Here is a 21,054-nt window from a genome sequence, read left to right as displayed (position 1 = left end):
ATGTGTGTTTTCATGTTAGGTTGTTACTAGTGCACTGTGTTTGTAGCATATTAGATTAATGGGTTAATGGATTGTTTGAAGTGGGTTTCTATGAGGTACTTACTGATAGTCAGTGTATTACCTACAGTATATGCTTGTCAGCACACCCTCAGTTTGGAGAAGCAGAGAGGAGCACCAGCATGGAAACTAAGCAATCACCTACTGTGGACAGGGTCAGCAACTTTCAGCCACTTATAAAATGGCCACCTAAAAAAATCAATATCATCTTAATTGTATGCTATATTTTGAAGATTTTTGTAGCTTTACCTTGATGTCAGACAACCTTTTTTTAAGTGGCTAAAATATGTTTTGTTGCTGATCCTTTCCACAGCAATACATTTCTTAGCTTCTTAGCTTCTTCTCTGAACTGAAAAGTGTACTGATCAGTATCTACTATTGCTAATACACTAACAATAATATATTCAAATGATCTGAATTATCCCTGATGGTTATATTAGTGCATGCAGTTTTTATTTCAATGAAGCAGCATATCACCCATTGCATATTAGGGGTATTAAGATCTTACAGAACCTCATACTCCCACGTGTGCACCCTAATGCCCTTCCCCATTGGCCAACCTCCAGTGTAAATCCCGCCTCCCTTGTCTGTCTTTCCTCCTCCCTCCTAGTAGACAAGCGCTCCACATCCACCATGAACCTGAAACAGCCGTCTGAGGCTGGTATCAGCAAACGCCTATCCTCCTCCTCTGCCACCCTCATCAAATCTCCTGACAAAAGTAAGTCTCCCGTCTTCCCTCCCTCCCCCTTCCTCCCTTCCTCGTTTGCTCCTTCTCCCCCTCCCTCCCTCCTGTCCTCTTACCCTTCCCACATTCCTGTGCTGTGTTTTAACCAATGTAGTATGTTCCTGACTGTCCATTATCAGCAAGGTGTATGTTTTTTAGTGATGATTAGTGTTTTTAGATCTACCAGGTGATAAACTGTAGATTATCAGGAATAACCTACTTTCTCTTCCAACTCTTAAAGCTTAGAGTGAACTCTGACCCCTGTGCTCTCCGTATCCAGGGTGTTACACACAGGCTCACTGGAGCACAAACAGACTGGTAAAATTGCTTTAGCTCTCTGTCTTTGGTTCCAGCTAATGATGAATTAGCATGGCCTCCCAATTCTGCTGTACCTGTTCACTGTGCACCTCTATGAAGTACTGAATCAAAATCTCCAAATCAGACGGGATCCCAAGCACCAAATTGTGATTAATTAATAAATGTACTTGTAGTGGTTTAAAATTCTTTTAAAGTGTGTTTTGATTCACAAGACATGTATTTGATTTCTGCAGAAAAAATAATCAATGCAGTTGGTTGAATCACATCTCTCCACAGCTTCTATGGGCTGCAAGTGCCATTTCTTCTTTGTGACATGACTGATTTCTCTTTACATTTCAACTTGTTTGATATTTATGCTTTTCCTTCCAGTCAGTCAGCGAGACTTTGTACCATTCACAGGCGAGTGCTGAGTAAATTCACCATTGGGTGTTTCATCATTGTCTCTCAGGGGTTAAGCTGAGGAGTTCGTCTTGTAACCGGTTGCCTAGCAATGGCAATGCTGCTCAGGCCAGTAAGGAAGACGGCAAAAAGCTTCAGGTGGAACAGACAGGTGCAAAAGATCCTCTCTCCATCCTACACTGTGCTTTCATAACAAAGATGGTGTACAGTACATGGTGTGCCAAACTAACATGGGTTATAGGCAAGTTTCATTCAAATTAAGTGCTGTCACAGCGATGACATCCACATAGCAAGCTCACTTTGTACATGCTAATGGTTTAAACCAAGCCTATTCAATAGTTTGGCCCTTTGACAACCTCAGTCCAGCATTAAGTAATTTATAAATATGACAGAAGTATAGCATTGTCATGTTAATTAAAAAATACCCACCAACAGTCAAAGTTTGAGTGTGTTTACTAGGGCTCCGTTGATTCATAGGCATAATCGACATCATTGATTATAGAATTACGTCTAATTGCATAATGTGTGTCAACGTATTACAATGAACTGCTGTGCCTGGTCAAAGCATGGATTTACAAGCTTTAGAACTTTAAAATATGACACTATTATCATGACAGTCAAGACTATGATTGAATAGTATTGAAATATTAGTGAAAAAAATAATCCTTACAGTAATCAATAAATTAGTCGACTAATTTAATAAAATAATCACTGGATCAATCATGTAAAAAAAATTGTTAGGCGCACCCCTAGTCTTTACATTGTTTATTAGACGATCATTCCTTTGTTAGTATACTAATTAGTCCATTTATCAGTTATAACTGTGAAGCACAAAGGTACTTATTATTTTGCAAAGCTTTAACTCAGGCTGTTACAGCAGAGGATTTAGGAGACTCAAACTGAATGAAAAAAGATGTTAAATGCAGCATTGTGTTTATTAAAACAATAAGTTACTTCTGTTCTTGGATTACGAACGCCCTTTGTACTGTACGCAACGTTCCTTTTCCAATTGTGAAAACTAATAAGGGGAGGAAAATATAAAAGGTGCATTGTTTTACATATTTAAATTTCTAAATTTACAGGTCAGTAATCAGAAGTGTAAATGTCCAGCCCTTTGGCACTTAACTTTGTTCAAATCTGGCCCTTCAAAAAAATTAACTGTATAGGCCTGGTTGAAAAACTCACAGATATTAGTACTACAGCAGGTCTCCTTGTAGTAGTCTGAACTAGGGGGCATCAGGTAGTGTGATGAGATGGGGCAGTTAAAGTCTCCTCTGTGTGTTTAAGCATCATCTATCAAATGTTGACATCAGCTGCTGTCTGCTGTAGCCTGGTGATTCACATAATGCCAAATGAAGTGCACATGACTTGTACACTGTCTTTGGGGATTCCTTGTTGACTCGTTCAGTGCCTGCTTGGCTGTAACTCCACTTTCGTGTCCGTAGGCCGTTCCATGACGAAGAGAAGTTCCTCCCTCACACGAGTAAGTGTGGGCAGAGCACAGACCCCTGCCAAGCCTGATAAGGGGACAACGGATGATCAAGGTGGCTAGCATGAACAATCAGCAATCTTTTTTTTTTTTTTCATGCCAGTATCTGCATCGCTCAGGCATCCATTTTGGAATAACAAGCATGTTGCTGTCATGTTAACGGCTTGCTCATTCTGGATTTGCTCATTTTTTAAAAACTTATCAACACTGTTGGCTACTAAGAGGTTTTGGGAATAACATTCAGTGTCATCAGCTATACGGGTCTTTAAACTGGCCAACACGTTCTGTAAATGTATTCTCCCTTTCTGTCCATGTTCTCTTTCAATTAAATCTTGCTCACTGACTGCTGAATTACCCCCTAGGTAGCTGCTAAGCTTCTCTCCACTGTTGTCTGTGATTAACTCGGAACGCTGTGCCTGTTCCATGTATGCCTTAACCTCCTCTGTCTTAACCCACCAGATCTTCTGCTATGCCCTGATCTTGTGTTAACTGTTTTTATTGTTTACTTTTAAGTGCCAACCCAGGAACGGTTTTGCTTTGTGCCGTGTCTGCACTAACACAGTGTATTGTTGTTTTGTTGTCACAAAGTGTTGATTGTTTTCTCCCTCCCAGATGACGTCCTAGCTGGATTTAAGTCGCTGGGCTTGTGCTTCAGTGTGGTGTGTGTCAGTGCCATCCCACCGTAGCACCCCCAGAGCACAAAAATGACCACAGCGACTGTCTGCAGTCTGTGTATTGCCATTAACCACCAGTGCTTTTGTTTGTCCTATAGACAGCCTCTTCGTGCCACTGATGAGTTTTAAAAATGTTCCTGTTCTGTTTACGTGTTTGTTCTGTGTAATTAGTCAATAATACAACTACTGACTTAGTACTTACCAACTGCAAAAAGAACATTTTATTAAAGTTATTTAACCCCAAAGCTCCATCACGCCATTAGTTTCATAACTATAACCTTATCTCAGACTAATAACTCACATTCTTAATACGTGGGTGCTGAGCAGCAAGCCGTGCTGCCATGCTCCAGGAGCTAACACTCCACAAGTCTGTCTACAACAGATGTCTGCTCAGTCAGGGGCTGCGGAGGGAAGTGTGACTTTGCACTCCCTGTTTGAAGGGCTAATATTTAGGAACATGTGACAGAATCAACCCGTTAACACTTTAACTCTTCTCCTGGTAGCATTTCTACTTTGAGGCTTAGGTAGCGACAGTGGCATAAATGGGGAATTGTTCGTTCTTCCATTTCATGGGAGCAGGAGCTCTTTGTTTCTGATGTGAAATCAATGGCCACTATAGTGCTTTCGTAATATTCTGACTTTTTCAGTACTGATTATTGTAGACAGGGTTCCTACGCAGTATGAAAAAAATAATTCAGTAATTTCCAGGTTGTTATATATATTGGAAAAAAAGATAAAGTGGAAAAGTATTTGTGCTTGCAGACTATTGCCCCTATTCTAAATGTTAACTACTGTGTCAGTGTGTGAGCCTCCGGGAGCTTGATGTCATCAAAAGCAAGGCAAGAAGTATGACATGCAAATGAACACAGTCCAACACAGAGGCTGTGATCACTGTCATTTCCCCGAGCAGTGGAAAAAACAAGGCTGCATAGATGCTGTCAAAATTAAATTAACTTTTTTTTTTTTTTTTTTTTTTTTTTTTAACTTATTTTCGGTTCTGACTATGGGGAACAATAATATATTAATCTCTCTGTGTGTTAAGGACCAGTACAGGGCTCAGCAGTAAGGATTGCCCACTTCCCAGGGGCAAGTAAAATGCCATGTAGGGCAAGTAAATCTAAATGGAAATCCCTGTCTTGCCTGACAGGGAAAGACTTAACCTATTTTCATAATCGTTTAATTTTTCATGCAAAATGGCAGAAAATGCTGTTTTCAGCCTCTTAAATATGGAGATTTCCTGTTTCTTTGGTTTATTATAATATTAAACTGAAAATCTTTGGATGTCAGAATGCCAAAATGAGACGTTTAAAGAAAGACTGATGGATATAACCTTAGACTTTAAAAAACTTGGGTGGACCTGACATTTTATACATTGCAGCCCTAGATTAAACATGACTAAACATTGACTTAAATCTTTGTTGTTATTTGATAACCGCTAATAAATAAAACATTTTATTCAGGGGCAAGTAAAAATTGACTTCAGGTAAGTAGATTTCAAAGTGAAAAGTGAAAAAGCTTCACTTTGCAAGTGAAAAAGCTTTGAACCCTGCAACGATACAAGCACAGGTAGCACCGATTAGCTGGCAACATAATAACATACATAGTCAGAATTTACATGCTTAACAACCCATTTATTTACATAATAAGCATTTAGCTATTTGTATTCTGAAAAATCAACAGAGAAGGAAATTTGAGCCTGGAAAACTCTGGAAACTAGAAATTGAAAATGTGTAGGAACCCTGTTCAGCCTCCTTGATTTAATCAAATTGGCACCTTCTTTATCTACATCATAGAAAAGTTTGTACAGCAGAAGCTAAAGAACTCCCGCCTGGTCACAGTCACTTGTCCTATCTCTTTTTAGTCTTGGTTTCTTTCACTTCTCATCTTCCTACCCAGTAGTATTCCTCTGCTGTCTTTGAAGTTCACTAATGGTTCATTTTTTTTCCCATCAGCACACCTCCCTTTGCCCCAAGGAACCATTGATTTGACCTCATTGTCTGTTTTGACTTCTGTTTTAACTGATCTTCAGTTACCAGACAATCAGTCTCAGCACTCTTCCATGGCGTCCTTTCCTCACTGTCGTTTTTTGACTATCCTCATTTTATTTAATATCACTGAAAATTAAAATGATAGAGACAGTTGATAAGGAGCACATGTAAGATTACTGGAACTTAACCTTTGGTGTTTGATGTTGATTCTCTCCTGTTGGTTAAATCACATGGTGACCTTCCTAAACTAAATTGACCCCCTCCCCTCTATCACCCCCTTCTTTGTTTTCCTTCATTCCCCATTCTCATCCACTCTTTCCTTCTTGGCCTTTTTGTTCTCCTCTGTTTTTCGGGTGATTTTTTTTTTGGCCGTGTAGCTCGCAGGCCACCGGCCAGCACAGTGGACGGAGGGGTCCTTAGTCGCCTGCTCACCCCCACCCAGGCCTCACTAGCTAGGAGCAAGAGCGCCGCCGCCCTGTCAGCTGAAGGAACAGATGCTCCAGGTAACCTCCGCTTAGGAGACCCTGACAGAGAGGAAGGATGGCTATACACAGACCCTGGTCCAGCCTACTTAACCTCATTTTTTATTAGTAAAAAGTCAGCCCAGTTGCTCCCACTATCACCTCACTAGATCTGAGCTCATCCCAGTGCCCTGCTGCAGACCTCGTGCTTTTGGAACAATCATTTCAAAGTGAACGGTGGCCTCTTTGTGGTGATGGAATTACAGAAGTCGCCCGTGTTTAAAAGCCGCTATTGTAATGATCAGCTGTTTATGTCAGATGTCATGTACTGCATGTACAGCAGTTATTTGCAGCAAAGTACGCTCATGTGAGAGAAAGCATAGTTACATGGTAAATATTGGAACACACACCCATACACATACACAGGTCTGGCTCACATGCACTCGCAGATCTGACACAATTGGCTGTTGTGTGCTGGGCTGAGCGGGACTGACTTGGCTGGGAGCATTTCTCTGCATCTGAGGAGCCTCAGAGTCCATGCTGGGAGATTTGCTCTAAGCTGCTTACCTGTTGGTTCTTGTTACATCAGAATCAGACTGTTGTGCTGTTGCATGTGTTCTGGTAGTGTGACCAGAATGCTGGGGACTCAAGTACACAGTGCTGAAATGGTAATTACTGGCATTTCCATAGTAAATACGGGCTTGAAGTAACACTACTCAAATTCAGTATGTCCCCATTCTGGCACTAGATTGTAGGCTGTCGTTTAACAGTATAATGTACTCTGAAGTCATGGAAATGAGGTTTTATGCCTCACTGGATGACTTGCATGCATCACATTTTATGTGAATTAAATTTTTATTATTTTTAATGCTGTAATGGGAGTTATCTACATCAAATAAGGCAGCACAGAAAAACCTAGAATGAATCTCCTGACACTCACTGATGAAAGCTGCATTTTTCTTGTTGACTGTCTAAAGAAAGAAAGAACCATACTGTAAAGCACTGACTCAACTCCAAAGCTGCCACTGTATTCCCTGTGTTGGTTTTAGGTTGTGGTGTTTATTGATCAGCCATTACAAACCCATTAGCAGCTATAGATCTTCTGCTAAGTTTAGCCACAGTAGAAACGTGACACATCTGCATTGCATCAGCAGCAGCAGTAGCAATAGCTCATGGCAGGGCAAATTTCATTGTCTGCTCAGTATGCAGTCAGAATAAATTACAAAACACATTTGTGACCAGGCTGTGGCAGGGAGAGTTCTGCAGGTCTCAGGATTATCATGGCTAATCCCTCAATCTGACACAGCAAGCTCATAGCCAGTGGACAGCAGTATTTACTCTCATTACTAACTACAGGCTACACTTAAACTCAGTGCTAAGGACAGTGATTTTCACCCATTGTCATTCCAGGTTTATAGTTATTTAGCTGGGGGGGTGTACTACAAAGCAACCTCAATAAAGTTGGGCTTTTTTGCATGACCTGGCTCAACAAAACCTCAGTCAAACCCTAGTCAGAGATAATAGGTATCACAGCAGTGGTTATCAACTTGCTTTGTTCACTCAGGCTTTCCTTCTTCAGGCTCTGTGTGAGTTCCCGTAACAAGGTGCATTTTGTTTGACTCCTCTTCGGCATTAAATGGAATGATTGTGTGCTATGAAGAATATAAAAGTAATACTACAGCAAAAAGCAATACTGTTGCTGCAAATAAGGCAAGAGAGGAATGGTGGCAGAAAATTACTTGACATTACAGTGCCTCAAACCTAACTGACAACTGTGCATTTGTAGAGGTCTTATGCTTGAACATTATCCATGATAAATACCAATAGACTTATCAATTTTCTAATCGGTGTTTATAAAACTGACTTGGATCAAGCATAATATCATCATTCAGATTGTTTTGCAGCTGCCTTACCATTCTTCTAGTGTATGGATGATGATGTAAAATAGTTAAAGTGTTAATATGATCTAAAGCGAATGGGAAAGAATGATTTTCTGCATCACCAACTGAACAAATGTGGCAGCATTGATGCATACAGTTTGTTCTGCTATTATTACATCGCACGTCGTCAGTCGGTGACATTGCTAACATACCGCTCAGCAACTTTGCATATGTAATGTATTCCCTCAGCTGAGAATCTATATCAGTCATAAAGAATATCACCAGGAGAAGAATTAGCTTAACATGGGCGCTTTTTACAGCTAATGGGAAACTCTGAACATAACTTGCTTTGGACCAGGTGTTAATCATAAGTTACTATGATCTATCAAAGTTAATAGAGAGACACCTTCATGACATTGAAACTCTGACTCTAGACTCAACATACCTTTCTAAACCATCGATCTCTCTTTGTAGTACACCCCTCTGCTCAGTATCAGTCTTAGATCAACTGGTCCTTTTTACATAAAATTGAGATACTAGAGACGACTTTGTCTTGCAACCACAGCAAATGTTGCATTTAGTGTCTGATCTGAAAGTCTGGAGAGTTACAGAATGACGGCAGGAAAGGCTCAAAAACTGGAAATTACCCTCATCTTTTTGTTACTGTAACTGGACACAACAAACGACACCATCAACATTCAGTATATGTTTAGTGTACTAATAAATGTGTGTGATATCTGTGTGCAGTGTTGGTGGTAGGTATTGTGTAGTGTGTGCTGTGCTGTGGTGCTTGGTGTTCAGGTTTGTTCATGTCGTGTCCAGAGGCTTTTGCACTTGTGGAGTGTTCGGGTTTTTTATAAGATTGTTGCTCTCTGCTGCTCATGTCTCCAGAAATCTCCATCCCAATCAAAGCTTCAGAAATCAAGCTATTGCCTGCCCAAAGTGCTAAATCTAACAAATTGCTTTTTTTTGTGCTCTTGTCCCTTCACAAAAACCTTCTCCTGCATTCTTTCAACCATCATCTGCCCTCCCTTCCCCTTTCACCCTCTTCCTCTCCCACTTTTGCTCTCTCTTTTTTCTGCCACTCTCTTTATTCTTCTGTCCATTTGCTCTTCGCTGCTTTGCTGCTCGACTCGGCTGCTTATCACACCTCCCTTTGGTTGTGCTCCCCTGGCCCTGCGATGACTGTGTCCTTTACCAGAGTGTCACCTGTGTCCTCGCTCAGCCTCTGCCACTCCCCTGCACCCACCGCGTGGACCTGTGCGCAGCCGCAGCATTGACCGAAAGAAAGGCGGCATGACCACCTCCGTGTCGGCTGACGGAGCCCTCGACCCATCACTGGTGAGAAGACCTCTTGATGTTCACGTTACAGTGTTACTAACACAACTGGCCTACAAAGAAAACAAGTACTATTTATCACCATAAATTACGATACAAATACTATAAATTACTAATGATTAACTGAAGTGGAAGCTTTTACTGTGGATAGTTATGATTTCCTGGATGTCTTCCCAGTTCCCTTTTCCCTAAGTTGTATTTTTGTATCCTTATTGAATGAGTATATCTCATATGGCTCTGTCAGTATACGTGCTTAACATAAATGAGGTAGCTGACAAGCTGATATTGTTTCCCAGACAAGGTCTGTTTGCTTGTACAGTACTGAAAGGGAAAGCTGCTGACAAAAATTTGGTAACATTTCAGTCAGAGGGTCCAGTCACTCATACTTTTGCATAATAAACCTGGATTGGATATGCAGATATCAGTGTTTAGGCATTTAACAATACCAAAAACTCAAGGTATGATAATGTCATGATAAGAACTACATAGTGCAGTACTAAAATGTGTACAGCTTTTTGTGTTCAAATAAAATTTGTTTTTCCTTTTAACTCTAAAGTATGCCAGCTTGGATAGGCTCCAGCCTCCCTGTGACCCTTCAAGGATAATGAATGAATGAACTTTAAGGACTCCTGCTTTCTCTCCTTAATGAAATGAAATAAAAGTAGCCAGCTATGACTTAAGCATGTGCAAAAAAAATACCAGGAATTGTCCTTGCTTTAACGATGTATGTAAAATTGCAAAATGACAACAATCCAGCAGTCAGTAGCATCATAAAATAGATCATTTAAAAAAAAAAAATATTTGTTTGTTTTAACTGCCAACTATAATATCTCAATTTGAGGATTTTATTATTTCATTTATGACATCTAGTCTCATCAGAAAGATGTTGAATTATTTTACAGCCCTGTGTCAGTCAGTTAATTTGCATTTACTGATGGAATAAACTGGAAATGGGGCTTTAATGGTATCTCTAATCTTGAAATCATCAAATTCAAACTGCCTAGTGACAATAGGTTCATTCAAATTAATGCATATGTAGGACTGTGAGAACTGTGTCACTTTGAGGCTGCATGACATCGTGGTTGTAGAAATAAGGTGCATACTGTATATTATTAAAAACATTATTGAAACTGTTGGAAAAATCTTAATACAATTTAGCAAATATTACACAACACAAGATTTCTACTGAAAAATAACAGTGCTGTGTGTATAAAACCATGTCAGGCTAATCTTTTTACTGTTATTACCAGCAATATTCTGCTTTTATGTCCATGAGAAAGTCATTGAATTTGACACTGTCACTGAAATGACTTTGTCAGAGAAATAAGTGAATGGTACAAAGACTCTGATTTATATGCACATATCCGGCTACATTTGCCTGTCAAAGTACTTCTGCAGGATGCTAACCATAGGGAAATGTTGTTCCTCCAGCTGTTCTTTGACTATTGCTGATCACGCATTAATGTGGATTTGTTCATATATGCCTTATATATCTTACTTAATGCTTTTGGTAAGTGATGTCTCAGATGTTCCCACTTCATCGCTGGTTGTGCCTGGCTCTCCCTCATAACCTGCATCTCCTCAGCCTCCTCTGTGCCTGTGAAGGGACTCATTGTGATAGCATGAAACAAAGGGATCCACAGTAGCCTGATTATGACAGATCAGGCCATGCAAAGCAGACCCCACCCTGACCCTGGGGCCAGATTTCAAAAGCCTTTGACTTTCCTCACCGTGTCATTGTCTTCTCTCCTCCACATGCACAGATTAGTGTGGAGACAATTGATATTCACAGACTGTAGCTCAGGCATTGTGTAACACCTCTGTTAAATTGTGTCAGCAGAGTTACGCTGAGGGTGGATTCTACTTTTAACAAATTATCCGAAGGTATGTTAGAGCACATTATAATACATTATATTATTATATAACAAGAATATTATTGGGGATACAGGGTAGAGCTGCAAAGATCAGTCAATTAGTTGGTGGAAACAAAACTAATTGCCAACTATTTAAATAATAGATTAATAATTTTTAGATTAATAATTGCATTTTTGAAGCAAAAATTTCAAACATTTGCCAATGTCAGCTTCTTAAATGTATCAGTGATTATAATTAACAACAAAACCTAAAGTTAATTGTCTTGTTTGAACTAGGGGTGCAACATCAATAAAATGGTGAAATGTATCCTTCCCAGTTTTTCAAAGTCCAATGTGATGTCTTGAAATGTCTCATTTTGCAAGTCCAAAATCCTGAATACCTTAATGATTACTTAGGGTAATTGAAAAATTATTACTTTAATGATTAATTGATTTTCAAAATAGTTTAACAGTTAATTTCTTTTTCCAGTTTACAGATTTATTGGCCTGACATGGCATTTTATTTGCCACAGGAAAGTGGACAATCCTTATTGTTGAGTCCTGAACTGCTGTGTGTGTGTCTTTGAGATCATATCTGGACTAGGGCTGTGATAGTATGGACGGTTTCTTATTGCAGTAAAAAAGCAACACATTCTCACATTGTTATCTATCTGCTGTCAATGCTATGATTCTTGGGTCGAGTCTGTCAACCAATCGGAGGCTGTGTTGCTGACTGGGCATATGGGTCACAGCTCTGATCTCAAACATGTTGTGCAATGAAATAACATGAGATTCACCCTATATATAAAATAAACTGAGGTGATGATGGTAATCAGCTCAATCCCGTGGCAGGCATCACATTAATGCAATATTGATCATGCGATTATCGTCACAGCCCTATTCTGAACCTCTCCTTCACACAAAAGACACTGTGTCTATTTACTGTTCTTGCTGCAGTGTTAAATTGACATAAATAGGAAATGAATGTCTTGTCCCTGTTATGAAACTGTACACCAGTCTCTTGTTTACTGTCCTGCTGTCCTTCCAATCCTCCCAGGGGAACGAGTGTTAAGTCATGTGACCAAAACTAATACAGTTCATAGTTTAGTTAATACAGCTAAATGCAAAACTGTATTGTATCTAAGTTACTTACTTGGCATTCGGTCCTAATGGCTTGAGGTGGGACGATACTGTGTAATTGTCTGTCTCATGATTGTGTCACATGGTTGACCCTCCTCGTGCCCTCTGTCATCACGTTTACAGTGCTAATCATAGCACACAGGCATTAAAAATAGATGAATTCAAACCTGATCCATGGCCTCCTTCACATCAGCATTGTCTGACAGTTTGAAGTGCACAGTTACTCCGTTTAAAAAGGCATCTTATGTGTTTTTGTGTAATTCTTATAGGGTTTTGAGTTTTTTTTGTTTGTTTTTTTAAGCAAACTCTTCATTCTGCCTAAATGTAAAGATAATTTAGTTGCATAAACCAGTAGTTCATAATGCATATTTTTTGCATTTTTCTTCCATAATAATGGATACTGTGACCTCTTTGGGGCCTCTGAATTATTTTAAATTATACAACCGTAGGAAGAAAAATATCTGTTTGGTTTAAGTGCTTACAATTCATGTCCACAGAAGGCCATGAGCTATAACGAATGGCTGCAATTATCCCCTGCTTTATTTTAAGGAGTCTCAAAATAAGAAATATTGGGATACACTCGTACAGGCTGTAGTGAGTAATTATTGTAGTCTAGGCTGACCCTTTTTGTGTCATTACAGCTTAGTTCCCACTTTCTAACTTTTTTGGTTGTGATGCAAAGATATTTAAATTAACACTGACTTTTTGTTTTTTGCTCTTGAGAGTTCTTTTCATTATTGTTATTCAGTGAGGCTCATGAATTACTTCTTAATGTCTGTTTCGTCTCTATAAAACCACAGAAGGACAAGCAGTTAACATCGCCTGCAGGGCGACGTCCCTCCTCCCCATCCACTCCCCTGGGACGCAACCGTTCACCTTCCCCAGCCCCCATTCCAGCCCCAAAGAGGACCCCCTCCCCAGCAGCAGCCAAGTAAGACAACAAGCCTTCTGCAGTGCAGCTTTAGTGACACTTGAGGTTTTCTCAGAGTTCAGATGCAGCCTTTCATTTTGATTTCACTAAAAATCACAAAGAGACACAACTCACAAGTTCTTCTCACAGGCCAAATTCCAAGACACGCCCACCCTCACCTGGTGCAATGAAGCAACGTCCACCATCCCCCCAGCCTGCGGCAGCCAAACCACCACCAATCCAGAAACCAGCTCTCACTCCAACTGGGCCCCCCACCTTACGAAAGAGGGACTCCAAGTCTAAGGATATGTTTCCTGTCCAGGCTCTCTCTCCACAGTCCTCTGATTCAAGCAAGACCAAAGACAAAGATGGTGAGCAATATAAATGTTTTATTACACTGCATAAAAATACTGCAGAAGGTGTTTCATATTAGTGAAAAACATGTAATATAGCTCTATGTAAAGGCAGATTTAACAATCATAGTCAGCTGACAGATTCTACTTATCTAGGACCAATATTTGCCTGATCGTTAATCTGGCAGCCCAGGATGTTTGCACTGGTACATCGAGACCTACTGTCTAATTCACAAAGGGAAGTGAACCCAGCAAAATGAGCTGACATCTTTTTCATCTTAACTGAATAAACATTACTGAAGTTCTCAGCCACGCAGGTCCAAACCTACTTACACTTCCAGGAAAGATTAAAGTCATTTCTTTTTTCTGTCTGGCATTTTACTGAAGCACATCTTGTTCCGCATAATTACATTTGAATAATTGGGTGTCTCTTTATCTGTTGCAAGTTAAGATTGTTCCCACACAGTGCCTTCTTGTTAGTACTTCTCTACATATTACTTGGCCAGCCACCTGTTCTGTTGACACCTAACTAGAGCTGCAACAATGTATTATCAACTATTAAATGAATAGACGGCTATTTTGATGATCAAATAATCATTTTGAGTCATTTTTTTAAGAAAAATTGTCCAAATTCTCTGATTTCCACTTCACAAATGTGAATGTTTTCTGGGTTCTTCCCTCCACTACGAAAGTAAACTGAATATTTTTGGCAAAGCAAAACATTTGAGAAAGGCTTTGAGAAACTGTGATCTCAATCATTTTCACTATTTTTCACCAATTTATGGACCAAACAACTAATCAGTAAAATAACTGACAGATAAATTGATAATGATCGTTAGTTGCAGCCCTATACCTAACATTAACATTATTATTACAGAACCATATAAGTGTGAAAGGTGGGAATTTCATGGCTCTAAAGAACTCTTGAATTCAAGAATGATTTCAGAGGAAGAGTTTGTGCATTAATATGTTGTTAAATTTGAAAAACAAAAAAAGAGCTCATTTGGAACTTGAAACTGCTGCTGAAAAGGCAAGAATTCTGTTCTAATTTTGTTGTCAAGATTAGCTTTTTTTGTAATATAGCCAGTTTCATGGGAATCAGAATAATGAAGCACTCCTTATTCCCTTTTGAACTCCCACCCTCGCTCTCACTGTTATCAGTAATGCTTACAGCGTCAAGTCTGTTATCATGGTTTAAAACTTCCTTTAGGAGCAGTCATTTTGGTTTGAAGATAATGGAGCATTATCATCTGTTTTAATAGACAGACCAAACAGAGTTGTGTGTGTGTTTGTGTGCTGCAAACTGACGTGGCAGCAGCTCAGTTTGCAATAAATCTCAGTGGAGCAGGAGCCCCTATTAAGTTCCAGCTGGAGTCACATCCTGTCGCAGGTTGGGGATTGTTGCTGTTGCTGCTGCTGCCACCTCCTGGAGAGAATCATGCTCTGCAAGATAAAACAGCAATCCCATGTACTGTATGTGTATTCCCACAGAGAATACTTGGAATAAGACTTCTTTTAAAGAGCACAGAGGTGATCATGTGAAAGTTGCACAACTCTGGATCAGGCTGCTCTCTCCTCCATTCTGCTTCTGCCTTTCCTGCATCCTATGAATGTGAATTTGCCATAAAATGCTAAATGTATCTGCTGTTTTTGTCTTTTCTCCTGCCAGACTCTAAAGCCTCGGGCACCAACACAGCTGCTGAGGCGGCAAAGATCCTCGCGGAGAACCGCAGGCTGATGCGAGAACAAAAAGAGAAAGAGGAGCAGCTCAGGATACAGAGGGAGGAAGAAGAGAAGTAAGTTTATTAGAAATGTTCTTCTTTAGCATTTTGTTGTCATTTTGTAAATGACAGCAATGCATTGCATATAACAACAATGTACCATCAACAGCACTGTTGTAAGTACCGTCAAATTGTTCTCACAAGTATTGTAGTTATTACTAAGCAAAACAAAACCATGTGCATAAGTGATGTTTTAGAGGCATTAATTCTGACCCAATTGTTGTATTTACTTAAATGTTGATTAAATATGTATCAGACACATTAGAATAACAGCTGAACCCCTCTAAACTTAGCACGCCATTTTTTCACAACTACTCCCATAGGACAAATGAGAAAAGATCACTTGTTTCAACCAATAAATCACATATTTTATGCTCATTAAAGTATGATAAGCATTTTTAGCTAAAAAGACGTTAAGACAAGAAAGTATCCCAGCTGTTGAGAATGACCACTTATATATACACTCTCAGAAATTACCTGTATTTATATGTCATTACACTCTTAAACCATTTTCCTTTTATCTTAACCCTCCCAGGTTGAGAAAGGAAGAGGAGAAGCGTTTAGCGGAAGAAGCTCGACTGAAACGCCTGGAAGAGGAGAAGAAGCTGGCAGAGGAGAGAAAAATCAAAGAAGAGGAAGAGGCTCGCCTGGCAGAGGAGGAACGGGTGAGACTGGCAGAAGAGGAGGCGATCAGACAGGCTGAGCTCCAGAAGGAACGGGAGGAGGCTGAGGCCAAGGCCCAGGAGGAGGCAGAGAGGGTCCGTCAGGAGAGAGACCGCATCATGCAGCAGAACCAGCAAGAACGTATGGAGAGGAAGAAGGTATGGACAGATTGATGAGAGAGAGAATCGTCTTTTATTTGGGTCTTGCTTTATCCTCAAGACTTTGATCATATAAGGTTTCGTTTTTACAGCCGTACTACATCAAAAGTCAGTCATACACAGTTCAAAATAATTGTGAAATTATCTGTCAGATTGATCAGCATAAACTGTCATTAACTGCCAACACTGTCCAGCATAAACTAAGTTTGTTATCTTCATGTTGCTTCATGGTGCAGATCCCAATGAAACAAATCCGGTCCAAAAATATGCTCTGTTTTTTCATTTCAGAGAATTGAAGAGATAATGAAGAGAACAAGGAAAGGGGATCAGAGTGACTTCAAGGTGAGCTCGTATCCATTCAGCTGGTTAACCAAAGAAAATCTTGGTTGATGGAAATTCTACCTACTATTCAACCAACTGGGGGGAAAAAAAATCTGCAAGTAACACAACGCTGCTAAGCAAATGAATTCTTGCAGTTTGACAATTTCTTTATCACATGTAACTGTTACCTTCAGGGCATGTCTGTCAGGTAAATTTACATTCAGCAGCAACACACGCACACCACCAAGAATCACTGAACCAAACATTGGCTTCTCTGTAACAACAAAACTAATCCTATCGTAGAGCTGCAGTGTACACTTCCACAAAAAACAGTTATACCTACTACTCTTGTTATTTAGTTGGCTTTAAATAATGTCCACACATCTTCTCTTGACTGTGCCACAATATTACCACATTAGTCCAACAGCCATAATAGCTGTGCTACTTGTTAGTGGCAAATTTAACAGGCTAACCCACAAAATAAACAGTAAAACTTCATAAAACATGGCAAAACTTTCAAGTTTGAAATATGGTCACATACTGCTGTACTGATCCATCATTAAGCTTGAACCACTACCAGTCAGTCATCATTGAGAGCATAGTCTAGTGGACTAAAATGGACACAGATGTCCATTGAAATACGTTATTTGCTCGGCTCTTCTGTCCCCTGAGGCTGGGAGCCCATGTAGCGATTAGTGCTAGTACTTTGACATGGTGTCCATTAGTTTGGAGCTGAGTAAATGTTCAGTAAAGTCTGTCACTCAAAAATAAAATACATTAGGTCTGTGTATGACCCTCAAAAATAATAGATGAAGAGGCACTTTTCTCATCATGAAAGAAACACCAATGAGAATTTGGGTGATCAAGAGTATATCAATCAACCAACTGACCAGAACCATCTGCAGTATGTCAACATGCTGTTTGTGTATCTTGTATAGAGGGAGGAGGCAGGTGATGATGATAAATGCTCACAGGAGAATGAAGAGGAGGGAGTGGACCAGATGAACTCTGAAAGTAAGTGTTCTCATCCTCTAGCTTTCAGGTTCAGCATGTCAGAGTGCATGAGTTACGTGTCACAACTTTCTGAATTCGATACTTTGCTACAGAGAGTGAGGGTGTATTTTCCTGTCTTTGTGGTTGTTTTGCATTTATACTTTGCATGAAAAGGCTTGTTTGAGTGAATTTACGTGTGACTTCCGACTTATCTTACGCAATAATGTTTGCACTATTGATATCGTAGGTCAAATGGATGACGTGACCATGCAGGCCAACACAGAAGAGTGTGGTCTGTCCTCTGGTGACCCAGCGGTACAGCGAGAGGAGCCCCTTGGCAGCGTGAATGGAAAACCAGAGACAGACAACAAGGAGAATAACAATGGCATGAGCACAGATGAGACTCAGGCAGTGAGGTATGACTTTAGAAAAGATAATGGCACCCAAACCGAAAGTTCTGCTGATAATATTGTAATTAACTTTTTTTTTTTTTTTCTTTTTTTTTTTTTTTTTTTTTTTTGATGCATGTCATATAACCCACGGCATTGCAGCACAATTTATATTGCATGCAGCATGTTATTAAGCTGGTTTTAAGGCAATATTGTTCCTTAAAACAAATGGTTTTTGTTCTTGAGGCCTGGGGTCATAAACACTCACTAGCTTGTAGATAGCCTTAGCTTGCAGTTGCGCTATAGTGGAAAAGCGGCTGTGGTTGGTTTTGGTCTTGTTGAAATGTATATAATAACACCAGCCCTCATCTTTAGTGGTCTGGATTTCTTTGTGACACTTCACCATCTGTCACTACTGTGACAAAGTTATGTTATGCTGTTAGAAATTTGTTTTGCTGCCTCCCAGCTCTCATTCCTAACCGCTTCCAACAACATCTCTCCCTCTCCTCTCTCCAGTCCCGTCCCAAAGGGTCGCCTCGTCGAGGGCTCGGAGTTCCTGAATGAACAGGACTCCGCCAAGGTGGGGTTGGTCCCAGGTCTCAACGGTAAATCCAACCAGTGGAGCTTTGAGGAACTCATTGACCTCAATGTCCACTCCAAGACTCGGCCCCTCATCGAGGCAGAGGACTGTAACCAGGTCTTGATTAACTGTGACGGGAACTCAGATGGGACCAGGGTAGCCTTTGAGGACAAGGGAACCCCCGTCAACCCCCTTCATTCCTCTAATCAACCTATAGAAGCCCTGTCAGGTGAGGAATCTGTTAAACTTATTCACGTATAGGGAATCTGTGTTAGAGGTATGCTTAAGATAGTTAAGACTTTTCTTCTTGTGTTTTTATAGAGATTTGATGCTGCAGCCGTCGCTGAGAAGCCTCTTACTGTTGCACTCATGAAGTTCCTGTCCCGCTGAGCTCCTTAAAAAAGAAAAAAAATCCAGTTCCGAACAGCTTCCTCCTCTTTCTCCTCCTCCTCTTCCAGAGGGAGGAGCACAAGATGAAGTGGAAAGACCACCCCAAGTGTTACAGTTGCACCCTAAATGATGAGGAAACAACTATATTATAATATTATATATTAAAGAAACGTTATGCTTCAGGGAAATTCCATATATTCCTTCAAGGTGTTCACTTCAGGTCTCTTTCCTCTTCCTCTTGTGTTTAGTTCCTCTCCAGATTTTTTTTCTATGTTGTGTCCAATTTTGATGATGTTTTTTAAGAGTTTTGTCTTCGTCAGGGGTGCATTGTTGTAATTTATTAATTTTGGCTTCTTTGTTTACTGTAATTATTGTTATCATATGTTTAGTCTTTTTTTTTTTCTCGTACGAGAATATTCCAGGACACATGCACACGAGGCTGTGTGAATTGAATATGAGGTTTATTATCGTGAGTTAAAGGAAGGTTAATAATACATTCTGTTGTGGTGGTGGTTAGGTGGGGATAACATTACCAGGTTTTTGCATGTGATTGATCCAAATTTACTTGACCGGCTGCTTTTTGCAGCATCCAGCGAATATGGCCTTACCATTTTTTCCCAGCTTTGAATTCTGAAGTGTGAATATGCTTTTGCTGAAGCTCACACACGCATAATTCAGCAATCATCCGTCATGTGCTTAGACTTCAGAGTGGATTCTGCGTTCATACTTCACAGATTTCTGCCCCCTCGCACCCATATCCCAGCTTCACTCAGTGTGTTTCCTTATTTTGGCCACTAGAGGGCTTCAGGAGCACAACTCCAGCTGTTACACTAGAAGCTGATGAGTGTTGAGGTTCATGACGACGCTGTAGTGAATTCATATGTTCAGAGAAGTTTCAGCAGTTTGTTGATGTAAGGCTCACGGTTCGTTTAGGCTTTGTTATTTTTTACATATTGTATATAGAATTTATGTTTACTAACATCATAGTAATTTACATCAGAATCTCATCCAGTTTTCATCTTTATTCACTCCACCGACTGCATCTGTACAGCACAACAACTGTTTGAATAACCGCATCTGTAAGCATACTAACAGGTGAAGTCCAGTAGTTTCCTTTATAGCTGCTTCTGAGCTTCTTAAAGGGACAGTTCACCCAGACATGTCGCCATAGAGATGTCTGCTTTCTCTCAAATATAATGGAACTAGATAGCGCTCAGCTTGTGGTGCTCAGTGCATCTAAAAAACAAAGAAAGAAAAACTCAACAGCAAGTTATTTTCATTATTGAATAATCTGTTAATTGTTTTCTTGATTAATCAGTCAGTTGTTTGGTTCATAAAATGTCAGAAAATGGTGAAAAATGTTAATGATCGTCTCCAAAAAACCGAAGATGACATCTTCAGATATCTTGTTCTGTCCATAACCCAGAGATATTCATTTTACTGTCATAGCAGAGTAAAGAAACAAGAAAATATTCACATTTGAGAAACTGCACATTTTTAATGAAAAATTAACACAAAACAATTAATTGTTAAAAATACTCTGCAATTAATTTAATAGTCGATGAATAATCGATTCGTCGTTGTAGCTCTCTTGTCTCTTTCCACTTTTGTGATGAACTGTCCCTTTAAGATGGTTTGCGTTTGTTACTGAAGTTCACCTTTGCTTAAACTAAAAAAAAAAAACAACAGGTTTTCAATTATCTGGTTTTAGCTTGAGTTTTACCAACACATTCACACACCTTTTTCCATCCCTTCTTCTGTCTGTGCGGCTTTTTCATCAGTTACAGTTATTTCTTCTTCGGAGATTCCCAACACACTAGCTGCTACACCTGACAAAATGCATTTCAACTATTTTTTATAATATAAAATTAATTTGGCTGTTTGTTTATATATGAAAATACATTTCTACATATATTTAAGTGTTATTGTATTGTGTATATAATCAGTATTAGGCAAGTGAAGCCATGTGTAGGATGGAGTGGTGTCAGGATGTGGATAATTGAAGTCTCTGTGTACGTGACTGTGCTATAAGTTAGGTTTCTGTTCGACTCGTGCCCTGTGACGGGGTAGTCAGGTTACATTTGGGCAGCCTGGAAAACCCAGAATTTACATAAAGTCAACAAGAGCTCCACTAAACAAGGGGCCAAGTGGGGACCCACTATATGTTTCTCAGACTACGATGTGTTTATTTGTTT

At 39.8% G+C, this 21,054-nt stretch overlaps 1 protein-coding gene across 21 annotated transcripts in view; it reads left to right on the top strand.

Moving 5' to 3' along the window:
• Positions 1-19,840, top strand: part of map7d3 (MAP7 domain containing 3) — a 34,335-nt gene extending 14,495 nt beyond the window's left edge. For 2 of the 21 annotated variants that reach the window (XM_084718863.1, XM_084718866.1), the window contains 14 exons: positions 668-775; positions 1,548-1,649; positions 2,944-3,042; positions 6,027-6,152; positions 9,192-9,331; positions 13,122-13,252; positions 13,382-13,602; positions 15,254-15,380; positions 15,901-16,186; positions 16,475-16,528; positions 17,446-17,521; positions 17,748-17,916; positions 18,406-18,698; positions 18,791-19,840. In XM_084718863.1, coding sequence (XP_084574989.1) covers positions 668-775; positions 1,548-1,649; positions 2,944-3,042; positions 6,027-6,152; positions 9,192-9,331; positions 13,122-13,252; positions 13,382-13,602; positions 15,254-15,380; positions 15,901-16,186; positions 16,475-16,528; positions 17,446-17,521; positions 17,748-17,916; positions 18,406-18,698; positions 18,791-18,798 — 1,940 coding nt within the window. In that variant the 3' untranslated portion in view covers positions 18,799-19,840. The remainder of the gene's footprint in view (positions 1-667; positions 776-1,547; positions 1,650-2,943; positions 3,043-6,026; positions 6,153-9,191; positions 9,332-13,121; positions 13,253-13,381; positions 13,603-15,253; positions 15,381-15,900; positions 16,187-16,474; positions 16,529-17,445; positions 17,522-17,747; positions 17,917-18,405; positions 18,699-18,790) is intronic. The other 19 variants (XM_084718867.1, XM_084718864.1, XM_084718875.1 and 16 more) reach the window with 12 other exon arrangements.
• Positions 19,841-21,054: the final 1,214 nt, after the last annotated feature.

The sequence above is a fragment of the Lutjanus erythropterus genome, chromosome 5 (assembly GCF_056507025.1).
Source record: "Lutjanus erythropterus isolate fLutEry1 chromosome 5, fLutEry1.hap2, whole genome shotgun sequence".
NCBI classification, from domain to species: Eukaryota; Metazoa; Chordata; class Actinopteri; order Lutjaniformes; family Lutjanidae; genus Lutjanus; species Lutjanus erythropterus.
This window is presented reverse-complemented; position numbering and strand designations above follow the sequence as displayed.